Genomic DNA, 19,341 nt, shown 5'->3' on the forward strand with positions numbered 1-19,341 from the left:
CATTGAGATACCTGCTAAGGAAAGCTGCTAACAGGGAATGCAACCAGCCCCAGAGAAACAAGTGTGCTGCAGTCAACAAAGCTGAAAGGAGCTAAAGATCTGAAGAGCATTTTGACATCAGATACAAAGATGCAGAGTTTGACGTTTGCTCAGGCTAGTTTTCAGTCTTACTTTGGTCCAGTATTTCCTCACTATGCTCCCTTCCCTATGCTTTGGAAAGGTAATGTATATTTTGTGCCATTATATGTTGGAAGTATGTGATCTTTTTTTGATTTTGATTTTACAGGGGATTACAGTTAAGAGATTGCATGAGCCAGGCACTGGTGGTGCATGCCTTTAATCCCAGCACTCGGGAGGCAGAGGCAGGTGGATCTCTGAGTTTGAGGCCAGTCTGGGCTACAGAGTGAGTTCCAGGAAAGGCGTAAAGCTACACAGAGAAAGCCTGTCTTGTGGGGAAAAAAAGAGATTGCATGAATCTCAGAAGAGACTTTGTTTGAATGAACTTTGGACTTTTAAACATTGTTGAGACTGTGATAGACTCTGGGACTTTTGAAGTTGGACTAAATGCATTTTGTATTATGATACTGTTACAAGCTTATGGGGGCCAGGGAGTAGAATGTGGTAGTTTGAGTGTAATTGGCCCCCATAAGCTCATAGGGAGTGGTACTATTAGGAGGTGTGGCTTTGTTGGAGTGGGTATGGCCTTGCTGGAGGAAGTATGTCACTATAGGGATGTGCTTTGAGTATTCCTATGCTCAAGATACCACCTAGTGTTTCAGTCAATTTCCTGTTGCTTGCAAGATGTAGGACTCTCAACTAGTTCTCCAGCATCATGTCTGCCTGCGTGCCACCCTGTCCCACCATGATGATAATGGCCTGAACCCCTGAAACTGTAAGTGAGCCACCTCAATTAAACATTTATCTTTATATAAGTTGCCGTGGTCATGGTGTCTCTTCAAAGCAATAAAACCCAAACTAATACAAGTAAGTAAAAGGTAACAAACAGTATCACAGCAAATATATCTCTCAAATATATCTTGCTTTCTTGGAGCCACATCATGTTTGTAAAACTGACTTAGGGTTAACATATGGGACACAGACCATCCAAACAATCTATCCAGGAAAGATGAAGTGGGATGGTATGAGGATCCATCACTATACTCAGAACAGGGTATAATTTAAAATTTACTCATTGTTTGTTTCTGGGAGTCACAAATCACAGAAAGCCAAACCACAGACAAGGGGGAAACCACTGCACATTACTAATCAGAGCTGGGTGACTCCCAATCACTATGCATCACAGTGATGTGGTTCTTCCCCTAGTTACTGCCCTCTATCAGGCTCAGCACATGAGGAGAAAGGCTTAGCATTTGTGTGCTGCTGGTTACTTTCCACACTGCTCATCTCCTGCTCATTTCCCATTTCTATTATAAGCAGGGAGGCCTCGTGCTGAGCCCAGGCAAGCTGTTGGCAGGGACTTTATAGCACTGTTTTGGATTTATTTATGGTTACCTTCCATTTACTTAGTGATGCTGCTTTTCCGTTATGATAGTGAGACAAAGTCTCCTTTTCAATTACATCTGTTGTAAAAGTGAGTCAAGTGCAAGGTGAAATAAAATTAAGTGAAAAATGAAATGGAGACAGCCATAGGATGAAAAACTAGTAGAGGCAGCTGCTTCACCAACCACTGAAGTTCAGGAGATGCAGGCTTCATTTGGTTCTTCCATTTTTACAGATGGAGAAGTTAGTTCAGAGAAGGGGTCCTAATGATGATGTGATAGACCTGGGAATAAGAGCTAGCCTGAGTCTGGGCTAAACATCTGGGGATACTACTGATAACACTGAACTGCTGGAGTGGGAAAAACAAGAGCCATTGTGCAAGTGTTTGAACTTCTGCCCCATCATATGGAAAAAGCACCTGGGCTGACTCATTCCTCCCTGTGGTTGAATTGGAGTTCTGCCTTCATCACTCAAGAACCTTCACCAACTCTACCTCTGGGAAAAAATGACAGTTACGAATGCTGTCCTATCAGACAGAAGTCTAAACTAACCATGGGATCAGCAGGCAAATGGAGGAAGCAGGTAGGCTGTAAAAGACCCACATACACCCACCCCTTCAGCCTGGTACCGGGAAGGCTGGTGAGCTGCGGAGAACTAAGGACTCTGCTATCACTTCCCAGACCCACTCTTATTAGAAACTACAGAATTCACTACTGGCAGCCTGTTACACCCATCCTGGCCCAGAAACTTTGATGTCCAGTGTGGTTCCCAAGCATTACTGTAAAAAATACTATCACAAGCCTCATTACACAAGGTTGAATCGTGCTAGGATTAAGGCCATACCCAGGACATAGAAAGTGTTACAGGTGTTGCAGGCAGCCCTACAATGTTGCAGATGTCAAGGGCCTGGATTAGAGGAGACAGAAAGTGATACTTAGGGTCTAGGAGGGACAGCTAGTCTCCAGGGGATGGACAGGAGCATCCAACATGCTTTGCTATTTTGCTCTAGATGAAAGCATGCAAGGTAGTCAGCATCTAGAAACATTTCTATTAAATTCTGAAAAGGTAAGCAGGAGCTATACCTGTGATATAAAGACATATTTTCCCAGGGTTAAGTGGAGTCAGTGCTAAGGACACAACAGCATCAGCTATCATTTCCTGAGCACTTGCTAGGAGCCAGACACATCAATAAGACTCTGTGATGGAGAATATTTGGAGGTTTTGTTGTCCCCTACCTACTTTGTAGCCCAGGCTGGCTGTGAATTCATCTGCTTCAGACTCTCAAATGCAACCTTTTTTCTTTTTCCCCCCTTTTTGGGTAGTCTCTCTATTCTGCCCAGGCTAGTTTCAAACTCCTGTGCTCAAATGATCCTGAACCTCAGCAGCATCTGGGAATACAAACCATGTCTATCTGGAAAGCAGGAGAGAAACAGCTTCCTATGGTCAGTCAGAGCAAACAAAAAGTGTCAGAATATTACAGTTCTTTCACAGGCCATCTCTTAAACAGAGAAAGCAAAACCAAAAATGAAAGAAATGAGCTGGGGAGGTGGCTCAGTCAGTAAAGGGCTTGCCACTCAGGTATGAGGATCAGAGTTCAATCCCCAGCACCTATGAAAAAAGCTACCCTACCCACCCAACATCCATGAAAGCACACCCACACGTAAACGCATCATACATACACAGAGAATACAAGTGAATAAATAAAGCTCCTCTCTACCCCCACAAAAAAAAAATAAGAGCCAGGCATGGTGGTGTGTGCCTTTATTCTCATTCCAGCATTTGGGAGGCAGAGGCAGGCAGATCTCTGTAAGTTTGAGGCCAACCTGGTCTACAGAACGAGTTCCAGAACATCCAGGGCAGTTATATAGAGAAACCCTGTCTGAAAAAGCAAAAAACAAAAAAAGGTGTGAGATGGTTTAGCATATGAAGGCACTTGCCCATGCAAACCTGGCAACCCAAATTAAACCCCTAGGACTTACATTGCAGGAGGGAGCCAACACTTACAAGTTGTCCTCTGATATCTACACATGTGATGTGGCAATGAATACCCCCACATCATGCACTCATACACACAATAACAAAAAATATTGTCGCGCCCGCCTCGACCAGCAAGGAAGATGCGACACCGGGATCCTTCTCATCACAGTTTATTCAGACCTTTGATTAGTTACATTGTGTCTCTCTCCTGGGGCAAGCCTCTCCCAGCACCTAAGTAGGGCTGGGCTGCCAACCCCAGGCAGCCACGTGGGCACTGTCCACAGGTTCACGCATATGCCAGCAGCACACGAATCCAGCCACAGCCAAATAAGGAGCTGTTTACCATAAAGAGTGTTTGCCATCGGGAAGGCAGAGGGTAGAAGCCAGCGCCATCTTTAGGGTGCGGCTACACGCGGCTCTCTACAAAATATATCTTTTTTTTTTTTTTTTTAAACAAATCAGAGGCTGGCAAGATGTCTCGGCAACCAAAGATGCCTACTGCCAATCCTGATGATGACCCAAGTTTCATCTCTGAAACTCACATGGTGGAAAGAAAACCACTCCTCAGAGTAATCTTCTGACCTGTACACATGAGGTCACACACACACACACACACACACACACACACACACACACACAGAGAGAGAGAGAGAGAGAGAGAGAAAGATGCACACTAAAAAAATGTTGTAAATTAAAAAAAAAAAATGGAAGGGAGTAACATTGCAATAGACAAAAGGAATGAATTAACGGAAGAAAGAAACCAGTAGGGAAAATAAATTAAAAAACGATAAACTGCGGAGGTCTGAATGAGAATGGCCCCCATAGGCTCATTCATTTCAATGTTTGGTCCCCAGTTGGTGGAACTGTTTGGGAAGATGCCTGGAGGTGGGCTTTGAGTTTTTAAAAGAGAAATCATTCTCAGTTACCTCTCTTCACCTCCTACTTACAGATACGATGTAAGTTCTCATCTATGGCTCCAACACCTGCCTACTTGCCTGCTGCCATGCTCCCCACCACAATGGCCACTGATTCTATTTTCTGTAATCAATGAAAGAGTAACTATGATACAAACTGGCAATAAAAGTAAAATAAGCTATCAAGAGCACTTGGTATTGCCAGGAGTGGTGGCCCCTTACTGTCGTCCCGTCCTGTAGGAGGCTAAGGCAGGAGAATTCCCCAAGTTTTGGGTCTGCCTAGGTTACAGTGTGAGATTCAGTCTTAAAAAATAAAAAACACCGTCATTATTTCTATCCTTAAAACAAGGTTGTCTAGAAGGCCAGAAAATGCTATTAGCCCAAATGGTACCTACCCAATGGCTAATCAAAAACTCAGTGACCTCTTCTCTTGCAAACAGTCCCACAGTCTTAGATCTGACTGATCCAGACCATGGTAGGGCCACCTCTACCCTCCCTTGATAATGAAATCACTTCTTCCTCTAGCCTGGGGTGACTCTCACTAGTTGGGGAGGGGTGCAAGAAGACACGGGATGGATGTGATTTACATGACATTTATGATCCACTGGGACCAGAGTACTGTGACAGGTGAAAGTACCTCCTATCAGAACACTCCAGAAACCCAGCCCCAAGACTCCCAAGGAAGTAGCTGGGTCTTTCTCCCAAGGAAAGTGTCTGTATCAGAAGTAGCTTTTCCTCACAGGAAATGGCAATGGGCTATTCTGTTAGTCTCATGTCCTTCTGAAGTACTAGAAAAACAGATCTTCCATAAGAACATGAAGCCTCAGGATGGCATGTGATTTTCAGACCTCTACAAGTCCCTAGGAAGGCAAAGAGGAACCAGGCTATCCAACTCCATCCTGCCAGGGGACTTCTGAAATACATTTTAAACTATAGATGTAGCTGAGCAACTAAAAATTAAACTGAGTTTCTCTACTGGGCAGCTAAACATGAGACAAAAATCACTACAGTTACTAACAGACCCTGGAACTCCCCATAAAAGTTGGTCCTAAAAGCTTTTAAGATACAGGAAGTGCCTGGAACACCCCTGCTCCATGGTTGACCAAAACATACTCCTGAACCAAGGGAGACTTCCAAAGTATAATGAGAGGCAAATAAGATTCAATTTTAATGCTGCTCCAAGCACAGTTAGAACCCAAAGGTGAATCTTGGACGAACACCAGTGAGACCAAATGAGTGCATGAGAAAGTTCCAGTCCAGTCTTCCTTCCTGAGAAATACATCTCTTTTCCCCACTACAACCAAAAGGAGACTGTAAGCCAAATTCCCTGAAAGGAAACAAAACTTCACTTAAGTTCTTTACAGGTAAGATTCATGCTTTTTTATGTTCTTTCTTTCTTTCTTTCTTTCTTCTTCTTCCTTCTTTTTTTCAAAGTAAAGTAACTACAAATATAAATTTTAAAACTATATTTATGTATCTGTTTGTGTGTATGCATGCATGTGTGCATATGTATCATGTACCAGATATATGGAAGAAGTAAGAGGGCAATTTTCAGGTATTCTCTCTCCTTCCAACATGTGGGTCCCAGGAACTGGACTTAAGTCTTCATGCATGGTGGCAAACACTTTAACCCACTAAGCCATCTCACCACCCTACAACTAATACTTTTTTAATAAGCAGGAAAAAATGCATTAGAAGTAGATTTCAAAAACATAGCTTTACATGATTAAAATCTTGAGGCTGGAGAGATGACTCAGTGGTTAACAGTATTGGCTATTCTTCCATAAGACCCAAGTTCAATTCCTAGCACCCAATAGCAGCTCACAACTATAACTCCAGTCCCAGGGGGTCCAACACCTTCACACAGACATACATGCAAAATACCAATGCACATTAAATAAAAATAATTATTAAAAAAACAAGATTAAAATTTTAAACAGCCAGCCACATCCTCACTAGACAAGCAGGGTGTGCCTCAGTTTCCTTTTCTATATAAGGACATTATAACAATAACTACTTCTCTCAAAAGTTGCAATTTAGTTTCCTTTAGCTATGGTTGAGAAGCCTTTATAATAAAGCCTGGTACTTAACAGATACTCAGTTTACTTCTCATTGATCTAATCCTCGGTGGGTTACTATTAAATTCTTTGTCCGAGCTTCACATGGCAACTAGGGAAACCTCGATTTCTAGTAGCTGATGTCAACTGTCAGTGTTGAAAGGGTGAGTATGAGGGGCTGAATTAAGTTCTGCATCACAGATCCAGAAATGAGGTGTTTTGTTGGGACACCCACTGTTCTCACTTTAACAAGATGCAAAAAAACAAATATCCTGAAATCTGCCAAAAACAAACACATTGCAAGCAAGTCAATGCATTGGGCTTATTATTCAATCCATTGTGCTAAAGACTCTTTTTATTCAGTAAGTTATCTCTTAAATTCCTACTAAGTGCCAAACTCAGAGACACAGTCCCTGTCTTTGGAACAATTATGATCCACAGCAGAGAAGACCAAGTTAAATTTGAGAGAGGGCTGTGAGTCCTAAGGACAAGCCAAGGACCTCCAGCTAGAAGTGACTGCCCTTGGATATCAATAAAAGAAAAACACATAAAAGGGACACAGAAAGGGCTGCGGTGAGAAAAGTGTCTGCAGGAAATGGAAAGCTAACACCTAACCCTTCCAGAAACAGTCCTCTGTCCCAGAGGCATGCCATCCAGATGCCAGCTAGCCACCTTCAGCTGCTGAAGGACATGACAAGCCACCAAAAGGTACTTCTAAGCCAGGATCTACCTAGCTCCTCTATTTAGGACACTTTCTGGGTTCTGCCTCCAGATGACCTGAAACATCCTGGATCTTTCACTCTGCTCTACCTTTTTCTAAAGGAGTTTTGTGAACAGAACCTATAGCTCCACTCAGCTAAGAGAACTACCAAGTCACAGAGACTTGCTAAGTCTAGGAATGCAGCTCAGTTGGCAGACTGCTTGGCCAGCAAGCAAGAAGCTTTGGGTTTGCTGCCCAGCATGGAATAAACAAGTTGTGATGGCACATCAGAAGTTCAAGGTCATCCTTGGTTACATACCAAGTTCAAGGCCAGCCTGGGATACATGTAATCTTGTTTCAAAAAAAAAGAGCAATGTCTGTCCCCATTTCTAGCAACCTTGTTATCTAATGAGTCTGTTACTTATTCTGAGACTCCAGCAAGTGCTTGACAGACTGCGGAATGCTGAATCATTCTTGTTTTCTTTGAATCCGTTAAGTCCCTTCAGGAACATGCAGGGAAGTTACAATGATTCACACAAGAACTGTGGTACCAACATGATAAAAAGCAAACCTTTTCCTGGAGTGGCTTGTAGGGGGTAGAAAAGAACCTGATTTTAGCCACTAGAAACCTTTCCTACCCTTGCTTGCAAGGGAAGCCTGACAGTCCCCTAGTCACACTCAGCACAAGGTGGAAACAAATACCATTTCTTTTTTGTGGAAGGAAAGCCAACTGCTCGCTCGCTTTCTTGCTTTCTTTCTTTCTTTCTTTCTTTCTTTCTTTCTCTTTCTTTCTTTTTTTTTTTCATCTTAAAAATCTCAATGTGTCATAGTAAATTTACATAGTCCCTGCCATAAATCCTCACCCATTTTCCCTATATAGCGAGGATACCAACATTCCAAGCTAAGTTACAAATAATTGCAACCTCTTGGTTGTCTTTCTATTGGAAAGGAAATTCCAGAAAAGTTGTCTGGCATGGTGAAATCCTTATGAAAATACCCAGTAGAGTGACTGAGCCAGTTAGTCAGACGAGCGTCAAATCTCCATGAGAAAAGGAATTCATGCCAGCATAAAGGGCCTCAGACACTGAGAACAGGAGTGCTGTGTTAAACTCCCGAACCTTTTTCAACAAGCCACCCCTGAACTTCTCAGGAGGCTGAGTCCTGAATGGGCCCTCAGACCAGCCTCTCTGAGGAGTGAAGGCCATGGGCAACACAAGCTCAGCTTCAAGCACACAGCTTCCTTCCTGCCGGTGGCCAGCCTGAGGTCAGCTGAAAAAATGAACAGAAAGCCACTGGGTGGAACTGCAGGCAAGATATGCTAGAGCCAAACAACAAAGGACCACTGCCAGACCTGAGCAGAAAGGAGCCCTGCACTCCTCAGAAAACAGCCTGGTTAATGTTTAAAGGTAGCAGAAGGAAGGGAGAGAGGTTATTTCTGACAGAGCACGGCTGAGCCAATGTCCACTGTCACCAATGCTCTCATGACATGGCCAGCTCTCACATTTCCCCTTACCTCAGTCCACACCTGTTTTGTGGCAGGCACTGTGAGTTCTTCAGAGGCAGAATAGAAGCCACGAGGAATTTCTAGGACATCCCCTTCCTCACCTCTGGCTTCCAGGCCTCATAGCACAAGGCCCCAACCAAAGCAAGCAAGCTTTTGCTGTTCCCCACTGGGAACCAAAGGCAAAGAAATCATGGAAAAGTCTAAAGATACTGCAGAAAGCACCCTCCACACACCATCAGTGCTCCTGATGCTGGAACAGGTAAGGCAAATGGGCCTAAGACTTCTGTAGTGTGTCAGGAAATTTCTTTCTCTCCTTCCATCCAACGGTAGGACTGAACACAGGGTCTCATAAATTCTAGATTCGTATTCTATCACTGAACTACATCCTCATTGACACCACCTCTCCTTTTATTTTTACCACTTTCATTTTGAGACAGGATCCCACTAAATTGACTCAATCTCCTGAACAGGTGAGGCTTGTGTCATCAAGCCCAGCTTGTAGCAAGAAAGTTTAATATTGCAAATCAATAAAACTGAAGTAAAACAAGAAATAAACCAAACATTACCACCACCCAATCAAGAAGAAAAGTCTCTCCTACAACCTTTCTAAAATAGAACTATTTTATTAGACAAAGTGTACAGGCTGACTGACAAGAGAATACTTCAGTCTCACAGTCAGTCCAACCTTCTGAGATAGACAGGATGCAGTCATCCACATAGTCCAGGACCATAGAACTGAGTTACATACATGCTCCAGAACCAAAAATAAATAATACAAATACAAAAGAAAAAGAAAAAGAAGATCTGCACATAATGTTTTAAGTAAGTTTACAATTTTGCATTGGGCCACATTCATAGCTATGCTGAGGAACAAATGACCCTTTAGTTTCTGGTCAGACATAAATGACAGACAGGCACAGCTTGTATCATATCTGAGTTATAAAGGGATATGGATTTCAGCCTTAGTTTTCTCACCTTTAAATGCAAAGACAAAACTCAGAAGGTGGATGCAGGATGATCACAAATTTAGGAACAGTCTGCATCATAAAGTGAGACCATATCTCAGAAATAAAATAAAGCATTTCAGGGTTTGCGATGAGGATTAGAAGCAATAAGAATTGGATAGAACAATGCGCATCGGATAAAAGGTATGAAAACGTGATATTATGGAAGAGGCTGAGTGGGACACAACTCAAAATTGAGCATTCAGTCAGCAACATCAGAAGGCAAAGCTGGTACCAAGAATAAACAAGGAAATGGTACAATACTGATGTCCCTGACAATCTGAACTACTTAGAAAAACCAGGTTCTGATGGTAGGGGAAAAGCAGTCAACAGCTACCAGTTCAGTTCTGTTTCATCAGCAATATTGCTTACAGTTTTGCTTACGAAAGAATCCAGCCAAGGAAATTCTACAGTATTGGGATTGGCTGAGAGATGATGAACGGTGGCAACTGTTCTGTAGTCAACGATACCATAAGACAATAGGCGAAGTAAAAATCCCATCCAATGACTTCATCCCAGCACTCGGTAGGCAGAGGTAGGCGGATCTCTGAGTTCAAGGCCAGACTGTCAATGAAAAGAGTTCCAGGAGAGACAGGGCTACACAGAGAAACCAACCCTATCACAAACAAACAGAAAAGGAAGTAAGATTTCTAGAACCTCTGGCCATGGCCTAAAAGCTTGGGTTCTGAACATCTGCCCCAAAGTGCAAGGTAGCCACACTCAATCAATTAGCAGCCCACTTGGTGATACCTACTCACAGGGCAGAACCTGGACTTGTGGGTGGGAATGCCTAAAGACATACTTGGCTTCATATAAAAGCCCTCCTTTTCACAGACTCTCCAAGAACCAAGAATGAAGGCTGGCTGGCACACTGGCTCCACTATTGCTAGAGCTCAGCAAAGCCCTAGCCACCATCTGGAAATGATTTGGCCCAGAGATTCCTGAACTGGGTGGGAGTTGGAACGACAGGCGCCTGGAGCTCCTGTCCAGCTCAGAAACAAAGCAAGTGTGAATGGACCCTGGGAGCAGCCAGAACATACCAGGGCCACCCCTTCTAAGGAGCAGACAACCTCTAGGCAGCTTCACACTATTTTAACAAGTAGGATCAACTCTAGCCAACTGAGCTGGCCCCCCAGAATAATGCTAACTTTGAGCTTCATTTCAGTGTGCAAACCCTTCCAGCCTGACTTGAGATTATCCAATAGTACCTTGTTTAGTTAACAAGCACTCGCAGAGCACTTTCTATACACCCTGAACTGCTCCAGCCACTTAAATTTTTATTAATTATTTTATGTGTATGAGTGTTTTGCCTACATGAATGTGTATGCCTCGTGCCCATGGAGTTCAGAAGAGGGCATAATATTCCCTGGAACTGGATTTACAGATGGTTATGCACCTTCCTGTGGGTGCTGGGAATTGAACTCAGGTCGTCTGCAAAAGCATTAAGTGTCTGACTACTAAGCCAACTCTCTAGGCCCTGTTCTGGCTACTTTTAAAAATATTAACTTGTAACAACATTTTAAGGTGGTACTATTTCTATTTCAGCATTAGACATATGCCCTTAAGTCTGTATCTCACAGTAATGTTGCAAATGGCCCTGAATGTCCACTCTAACAAAACATGAAATTTCAATACACACATATTCTCTGGGGTTCTTCAACTGAATGGTTCAGAACAACACACTGGCTTTTGCTAGCTAGTTCAGGACGAACCACAAATGGGAACTATCTGTAGAACATCAGATTAGTGATGGTAGGTCAAAGGGGAAGGAGGAAAAGATTCGGGGTAGCATGGTGACCCACCCAGGGACTCAACGTCTTGGGAACTCACTAACAATACCTAGGCTGATCCTGTGCATGTAAGTTAAATAAGCATCAGGGTCAGCTGCATCTTGTAAAAAAGAGTAAAAAAATTCCAAACCACAATATATTACCCAAATTTCTAGCAGCCTCAATTGTCATTCTTGGGCTTTGAGACTTCTTTTCTTTCCAAAGTTAGCTGGGCTGCCCAAAAGTCAGAAAGATTTATATGGAGAAAATATGTAAATAAAACTGCCAACTTTAAAAACAAAAGCAAAAAACTATAAGCATGCTGAGCCTTGCTGTAAACTGCTCAGACCTAACAAGAACCTAAACAAAACTTTCAATTTTGGGACAGAGCCTAGGGTGGGACCAACTTCTGATGAACCATAAATGTGAGTAAATAGCTGGGGTTGTCTTTCAGAAGTTGCTGGCAGGTATGCCACTGTCCTCTGGCAGCTATTGACTACCTTATGTCTCACAGCTGGGCCTACAGACATGATTCTAGAGGTTCCCACAATATAAACTGTTGGGAGTTAGCCAAAGCATACAATGATGCCCTGAATTCATCCAATAATCTCCCCCTGGTTATGGAGTAAAACATGAGCCCCCAGAGAACAAAATGCCACCAGTGGAGAAAATAGCTATTCCTCAACAGATTCAACCATAAGACAAAACGCAAATTGACTCCACTCACCTCCTGAGTCAGCATTTAACTCCTGAGCTCTCATCACAGCCTAGAGGATTAATCCTATCACTCATCAAAGGCCCCATGATCCCTATTGCATCTGAGGCTAAGGTTCAACCTTTGGGTATCCAGGTGTCAACCCAACACCCTGGAACTTCAAAGTGTAGACTACATAGTCCTTTAATCCAATGAGAGGGAATGGAGGCTGTATTTTTTTCATCTCTGACACTAGAAAGAAATTCAAAGTTCAAATTCAGCAGCTTGGTAAATTTGCATTTTGGGCCCAGTGACTGTTTCCCATCTTTAAGTAGGGACACTAACACTAACACTAACAACAATGACAGTAACAACAGCAACCATGTAGCAACCTACAACATACCCCAGCCCCTGGCCCTTCTGGGACTGCTTGGGAAGATCATTATCAGAAGGATATTAATTACTCTCAATTGGCTATCCTGGATAGTCAATGGGAGTAGTCATCAGAATACAACACATAGTGGGTGGCCCTAATAAAAAGTGTCATGGTGAGCATAAAACTACAGAAAGTGAACAGTGAATAAGCATACTGAAGTCCAAGCCTGATGACTTCTTATGGTTGCATCATTACCTACAATATCCCCAGGAGCAGCAAGAAGATGCTTTTGGCTCCATCTCCTTCCTCAGCAGCCTGGGCCCCTGGCAAGATGGGAAAGTATCTGGAGAAAATCTGTTTGCTAAGAGATCTTTCTGGAAAGTAACTAGAGAGGAGTTGTATGTGGTCACACCCTCTAACCTAGAAATACCACTTTCAGCAATATGATCCAATAAATATTTTAAAAGGACAAACAAACAGTATAACTTGGGATGGCCCACCGAAATAAGCTGGCCATGGGTAACAGACCCACATTAGATGAATGGAAGATAACTGTTGGATGTTAGACAATGGGAGACTCATGTCTCAACAGGTTCATGAGTGGAAATCATGAAGACCAATTAGAAAACTGTAAGAGACCACCAAACAAATCCAGAATGAGAGCCACAAGCTTGGAGCACTGCTGTGAAGCTTCCTGGAAGCAGCTGCCCATTAGTAAACAGCTGGTAAATTAGGCAGTCCTTAATTTTTCTGGTGCTATGGTTTCCTTTTTAAGTGGTTCTATGTCATGTTTACTCCTGGTTTAATTTAAATTTCTTTGTTGAGTTAATTAAATAAACACACATTTTAAAACAAAGAATGGATGCAAGTTTAGCTCAGCCAGGCAGGCCTTGAGAGTCATTCCTCATAGGAAAGAAAATTTCCTGAGGTCCTTCCTCAATATGGGAGATGGGCCCCCAGAAGACAACGGACTCCCGGCAGTTTCCTCCACTGAGAAGCCATGCCTGGGAGGGAGATCCGGCTAGGCGGCAGGCTGGACCCAGGAAGTAGGAAGCTGATCTACCTTCCCGCACAGGTATGAGGAAGTCCAGCGTGAGGCTGGGAAGAGGTTCAGTCTAGAGGGAACCTCTTTCCCTGGAGAAAGTCCCACAAGCCACACCCACTGGAGTCACTAAAATGGCCCTGTTTCCTCCGGAAGAAAACCCAGTCTAAGTAATCCCCTCCATGCACACACAGTGTGAAGTGCCCACATCCTCTGCATCCGTAATACTCTGCACACCCACTGTGTACACAAAAATCTTTGCACACATACAAGCTAAATGTGCACCCTCGAATGCCTAAGCCGGCAAAGAAGCGAGTCCACACTTATACTACAATCCCCTTGTCCCCAAGGTCACAAAACTTCTTTAGAAACCTCCAACTAACTACTCCAGACCTTAATTCTCTCACCCCAAGGCAGTAGGAAAGAAGACTGACTTAAACGGCTTCTCAGGAAGACCTAGGGAAGTGGGGTGGGAAAGGGGAGAGAAAAACCTTAACTGTCACCTGCGTTAGTTCTTAGCTAGATCATACTTGTGGTGACCTTGGGCAAGCCAACTAGCCCTCTAAACGTCCCCTCTTCTGTAAAATGGGCCTAAGGACACCACAGCCCACGGGACATTGAGTATTGAGATAACTTAGAAGGCTGTAGCCACACGCTAGTTAAGTACTAGTTAAGCCTTCTTCAACAGATATTAATTACTATCACCACTAAATTATCTCAACCTGAGGCGACCTGCCATGCAAAGCCAGAGTTGAGAAGTGAGGACATTCCACGTGACGCCCCCTTCCACCCGTAGAGCCCACACCCATTCCGGCTTTGGAAGGGGAGGGGAGGGTCCCAGGTCCTGTCTCTACCTAGGCGGAGAGATCCCAAGCCAGAGAACTGGCGCTTCCTAGGTCTCCCAGACTCCAAGCCAACGCCCTTACGACTAGGGCGGATCACACTGGGGCGCACCTGGCTAGCCTGATGTAGGGATTTGATATTTAACTCCAAGGCTCTGCCATCAGGGTCAGCAGATGATTTCCCCAGCTATCCCAAGGGGTCCCGCAATGAAATCTGCAGCTGCGACGGGAGGTTCTTAGTGCTTAACCCACCCGCAACACTGCAGCAGCACCGCCAGGCGCACCCAGGTCCCAGCCCACAGATGGCACCGTGGAAAAGGCCTAGGTCCTAGATCTTCATCCCAGGGCCACCTCCCCTTCGTCTCGGCGCCTACACCCAGCCCGGGGAAGCGATTCACGGTGGGACGCGCTGCCGATACCCAGATTTCTGCAAACGCAGGGCCGGGCCACTACACTCACCGATGGACACGAGCTTGATACTTTCGTGGTCCAGGAACTCCAGCGCCACCGACACGTTCTCCAGCTTCATCTGTCGGAAGGTGGGCCGCTGGTGGTACTTGTGGTGCATGCGCTTCTGGCTGAGCACCTCGAGCAGCGCGATAAGCCGTAACCCATCGCTAAGGTCAGTCTGCAGGTTCCCGATGCGTTTGTTGACGCACTTAAGGTGCTCGTTGCACCAACGCGTGAACGTGTTCTGCTGAATCTTTTTCCATGGCGCGTCCTCTGCCAGGTCCTTCTCGGTCACTGGCATCCTGGAGGCGGAAAGATCGCACGGAGGCAACGAGCTGCAGGGGCTGATCTAAAAAGCCCCAAGGACTCGGGGAAGGGGAACCGAGGCAAGCGAGAAGGCAGCTCGAACTCGCTGCTACCCAAGCCGCAACAAGAGTTGCTCTGCCCTAGTCCACCCACCAGCGCGCAAGTAGCCTGGCCCGGCGCCTGCGCGCTAGGCTGTTCCGCCCCGGGGTTCCGCCCAGTTCAGACCCTGAAGAAGCGAGCTCCTTAGCTGCGCTCGCCCTCTATGGCCCAAAGCCTGCACTACGCCGGGCCGGGTTGCTTCCTCAGTTTCATCAACCGGTGAGGGCCAGCTAGAAGAAAGAAACCCGGGAAAGGCTGAGAATAAGGGCCACTTGCAGAGGTAGGGGACTAGACGGAATGGTCACGTGGAGTGGAATGTGCCTGTGCCACACATCTGTAGGTTCAGTGAGAGTCAGGTGCTTTTTTCCGAGCCTTCAAGGCAACAGTAAATTAGACACATTGATTTCCTTATGTCAAGGAACTCAAGCCTTAAAGTCTAATGCCACACACACCGTAGTAGCAGTGTTGAAAATGAACACTGTTTTCTATGGATATTAGTTGTCTTTTACTTGTGCAACAAATTACCAAAACCTGGCGTCAAGAATTCCACAATTTCTTATCTTGCATCTCTGTAAGTTAGATGTCCCGACTGAGCTTTAGTGAGACAAAACTGAGGTCACTGGCCCAATCAATGTATTTCTTGCTGGAACTTCTGAGAAAAAAAAAAAAAAAAAAACCATGTTCTTTCTCCTTTCCAGGTTCTAGAAGCTGTGTGTATGCTTTGGCTTATGATACCTTCCTTCTCTTCAAAGCCTGTAAATTGAGGCACAAAGTCTTTTTCATCCTGTCATCTTCCTTAGTTCTCCATAGTCACATCTTCCTAGAACTCTCTTAAAGACCCCTTTGATTGTATGGGGTGAGCTGATTAGTCCAGAATTATCTTGTTATGTTTCATTTTACAACTATGATGGCCAAGAGGCTCCAAGAAGGCACAACCTGGGGAAAGGACTTAATAAATGGGTACTGACACCCACTGACCTGTGTCCCTTTTCTCTTCCCTTCACCTAAGAATTCCTTTCTCTCCACACCCCAAACCTAGCTTGGTTATCTCCTCTATAAAGTCACCCTGCTCCCTAGTGTGGGGGAGTTAATGGAGATCTAAGGCCTTGAAGAAATTAAAGAAAAATGTACTGGGTGGTTTTGTGTGTCAACTTGACACAAGCTATAGAATCTTCAGAGGAAGGGACCTCAGCTGAGAAAATGCCTCCTTGAGATCAACCTGTGAGGCATTTTCTTATTTATTGATCAACGGGGGAGGGCCCAGCCCATGGTGGGTGGTGCCATCCTTGGGCTTTCTATAAGAAAGCAGACTGAGCAAGCCATGGGAAGCAAGCCAGTAATCAGCACCCTTCCATGGCTTCTGCATCAGCTCCTGCCTCCAGGATCCTCCCCTGTTTGAGTTCCTGTCCTGACATCCTTCAGTGATGAACAGCAATGCTGAAGTGTAAGGCAAATAAACCCTTTCCTCTTCAGCTTTTCTTTTGGTTGTGGTGTTTCATTGCAGCAATAGAAACCCTAAGATAATACATTTCTCACATTGGATCAGTTACATACTGGGCTGCATACCCCACAAACAGCACCAGGTCCATCTCAGTCACTGCTGCATCTGTATACCTGGTGTGGGGTTGCCATATGAGAAATGTAGGGAACAAATGAGTGGATGGGTAGATGACTGGTTGGGTGGATGGATGAATGGATGAGCAGTTGCAGGCTGAGGTGGGCAGCCTTCATCCTTTATCACTCTGGTATGGGGCATCCACAGTGTGTGATCTGACTTTTCAGGCTTGAAGAATCTACATCCGGTCCCTGCCCTGGGTGGGATGTTTACTCTACTCATTTCCACAAAGCAATTAACTGCAAACATGTCAATCCAAGGAGATTGATATTAGAAGGCTAAGCAGCCCTTCCCTGCCTTACAAGGAAAAGAGTAACAAGTTCTTGCCATTCACCTGTGCTGGCTTCAGGCTCCCAATGTATGCTCCCAGTTTCAGCTTTTATTTTCATTTGATATGGAAGAAATAACAATACTCTCAGGAGAAAACCTTCCACTTTATCTTACATGACTTCATTTCCTGTGAACACTTCTACACCCTGGAAGTCAACCTGTACCCTTAATTTCATTTTCATTTGCCATCTTACTTTTCCATAACATCAAGTCTAATTATTCCTCAATATTGAATTCCTGATAGTGGGTATGGCTGGGCCTTTGCTATACAGAACTTAATTCACTTAACCCCATTTCTCCTAGAGGGAAAATTTGGCTGTCTACAGGGTGTCACCAGACCAAGCAACTATACAGTTAGGTGTAGAACAATATAGCAAGGCTTCTGGTCCTATATAAAGAAAGACTGTATATGTGTATATTTAACCTGTCAGTGTATAAAATACCTCTGGGATGATTCATAAGCAAATAGCAATGTTGGAGACAAAGTAGGAATGTGGTGGTATGTGTTCCCTGAAATATTGTGTGTTCCCTGAAATAAATTTATCTGGGGTCAGAGAACAGACAGCTACTATACCAGAGTGATAAAGCCAAAAATGGTGGCTAGAAAATGGGTCAGAGCAAGCCATAGCAGAAGCTGGGCAGTGGTGGTGCATGCCTTTAATCCTAGTACTTGGGAGGCAGAGCTAGCCGGATATCTGTGTGTTCAAGGCCCCTTTAGAAACAGCTAGGCATGGTGACACACACCTTTAATCCCAGAAACCCAGCCTTTAATCCCAGGGAGTGACGCAGAAAGTAGAAAGATATATAAGGTGTGAAAACCAGGCACCAGTGTTAGTTAAGTATTTGGCTGGTTTAGCATTCAGGTTTTGGAGCAGCACAGTTCAGCTGAGAGCCATTGGGATGAGAACACAGAAGCTTGCAGTCTGAGGAAATAAGACCAGCTGAGGAACTGGCAAAGTGAGGTAGCTGTGGCTTGTTCTGCTTCTCTGATCTTCTAGCAGTCACCCCAATACCCAGCCCAGGTTTGTTTTTATTAATAAGAACTTTTAAGATTCCTGCTACATAGGAAAGGCATTTTCTTTCTGCATTTTAAGCCATAGTAAACTTACTCATGTGTGCCCCCCTAATCTCTCCAACAGGATCTTATGTAGTTCAAGTTAGCCTCAAACTCTTCATGTAGCCAAAGATAGCCTTGAACTCTTGATCCTCCTGCCTCTACCTCCTAAGTGCTGAGATTACAAGAATGCACCACCACACTGGTCTTAGGATTTTAAAAAGGCAATTAAATTAATATTTGTAAAATTAAGATTTCAGGTTGGAGGTTCAACTCAGTGACAGAACACCTGTGTGGAAAGCACAGTGTTGCTTGTCAGTGGAAAAAGCTGACAAGTCGTTCCTCCCCACCCCCAGCCCCTCCGACTCTATGGTCAAAGTAAGCCCCACCTGTGATGGGGGGGGTGTGTGCTACCAACCTTCCCCTCCATAGGATATGATGAGAGGGACACTTCATCTCTGGGTTTTTTTTTTTTTTTTTCTTTAAAACACATATAGCTTTTGCCAGGCGGTGGTGATGCACACCTTTTAATCCCAGCACAGGTTTCTCTTTTTTTCTTTTTGGTTTTTCGAGACAGGGGTTTCTCTGTGTAGCTTTGCGCCTTTTCCTGGAACTCACTTGGTAGTCCAGGCTGGCCTGCAACTCACAGAGATCTACCTGGCTCTGCCTCCTCAGTGCTGGGATTAAAGGCGAGCACCGCCGGGGCTGCCACCCCCACCACCACCCTGCCTCCACATAGCTCTTATAGAGGAGGCAGAAGCAAGGGATTGAGAGTTTGAGACCTACCCTCCTCTTGGCCACATAGTGAACTCCAGGCTAGCCTTAGCTACATAGGAATATTGTCTTAAAAACAGTAACAACAACCAACACACACACACACACACACCAAATTTGAGTGAGGAGTAAATCAAAGAAATAGCTTGCTATGCTTTGGGGGAAGTGTTATATTTTTAAGTGTGTGTGTGTGTGTGTGTGTGTGTGTGTGTGTGTGTGTGTGTCTGTCTGTCTGTCTGTCTGTCTGCAGGTGCCACAGTGGGTGTGTAGACATTAGAGGACATCTTCTAGGAGTCAGTTTTCTTTCACCATCTGAGTTCTAGGGATCAAACTC

General features: G+C 44.5%; 1 protein-coding gene across 4 annotated transcripts in view; it reads right to left on the reverse strand.

Annotated features, from left to right (window-relative positions):
- Nucleotides 1-15,301, reverse strand: part of Flnb (filamin B) — a 153,455-nt gene extending 138,154 nt beyond the window's left edge. For all 4 annotated transcript variants that reach the window (XM_036199348.1, XM_036199347.1, XM_036199349.1 and 1 more), the window contains exon 1: nucleotides 14,839-15,301. In XM_036199348.1, the coding sequence (XP_036055241.1) occupies nucleotides 14,839-15,130 (292 nt within the window). In that variant the 5' untranslated portion in view covers nucleotides 15,131-15,301. The remainder of the gene's footprint in view (nucleotides 1-14,838) is intronic.
- Nucleotides 15,302-19,341: the final 4,040 nt, after the last annotated feature.

The sequence above is a fragment of the Onychomys torridus genome, chromosome 9 (assembly GCF_903995425.1).
Source record: "Onychomys torridus chromosome 9, mOncTor1.1, whole genome shotgun sequence".
NCBI lineage: Eukaryota > Metazoa > Chordata > Mammalia > Rodentia > Cricetidae > Onychomys > Onychomys torridus.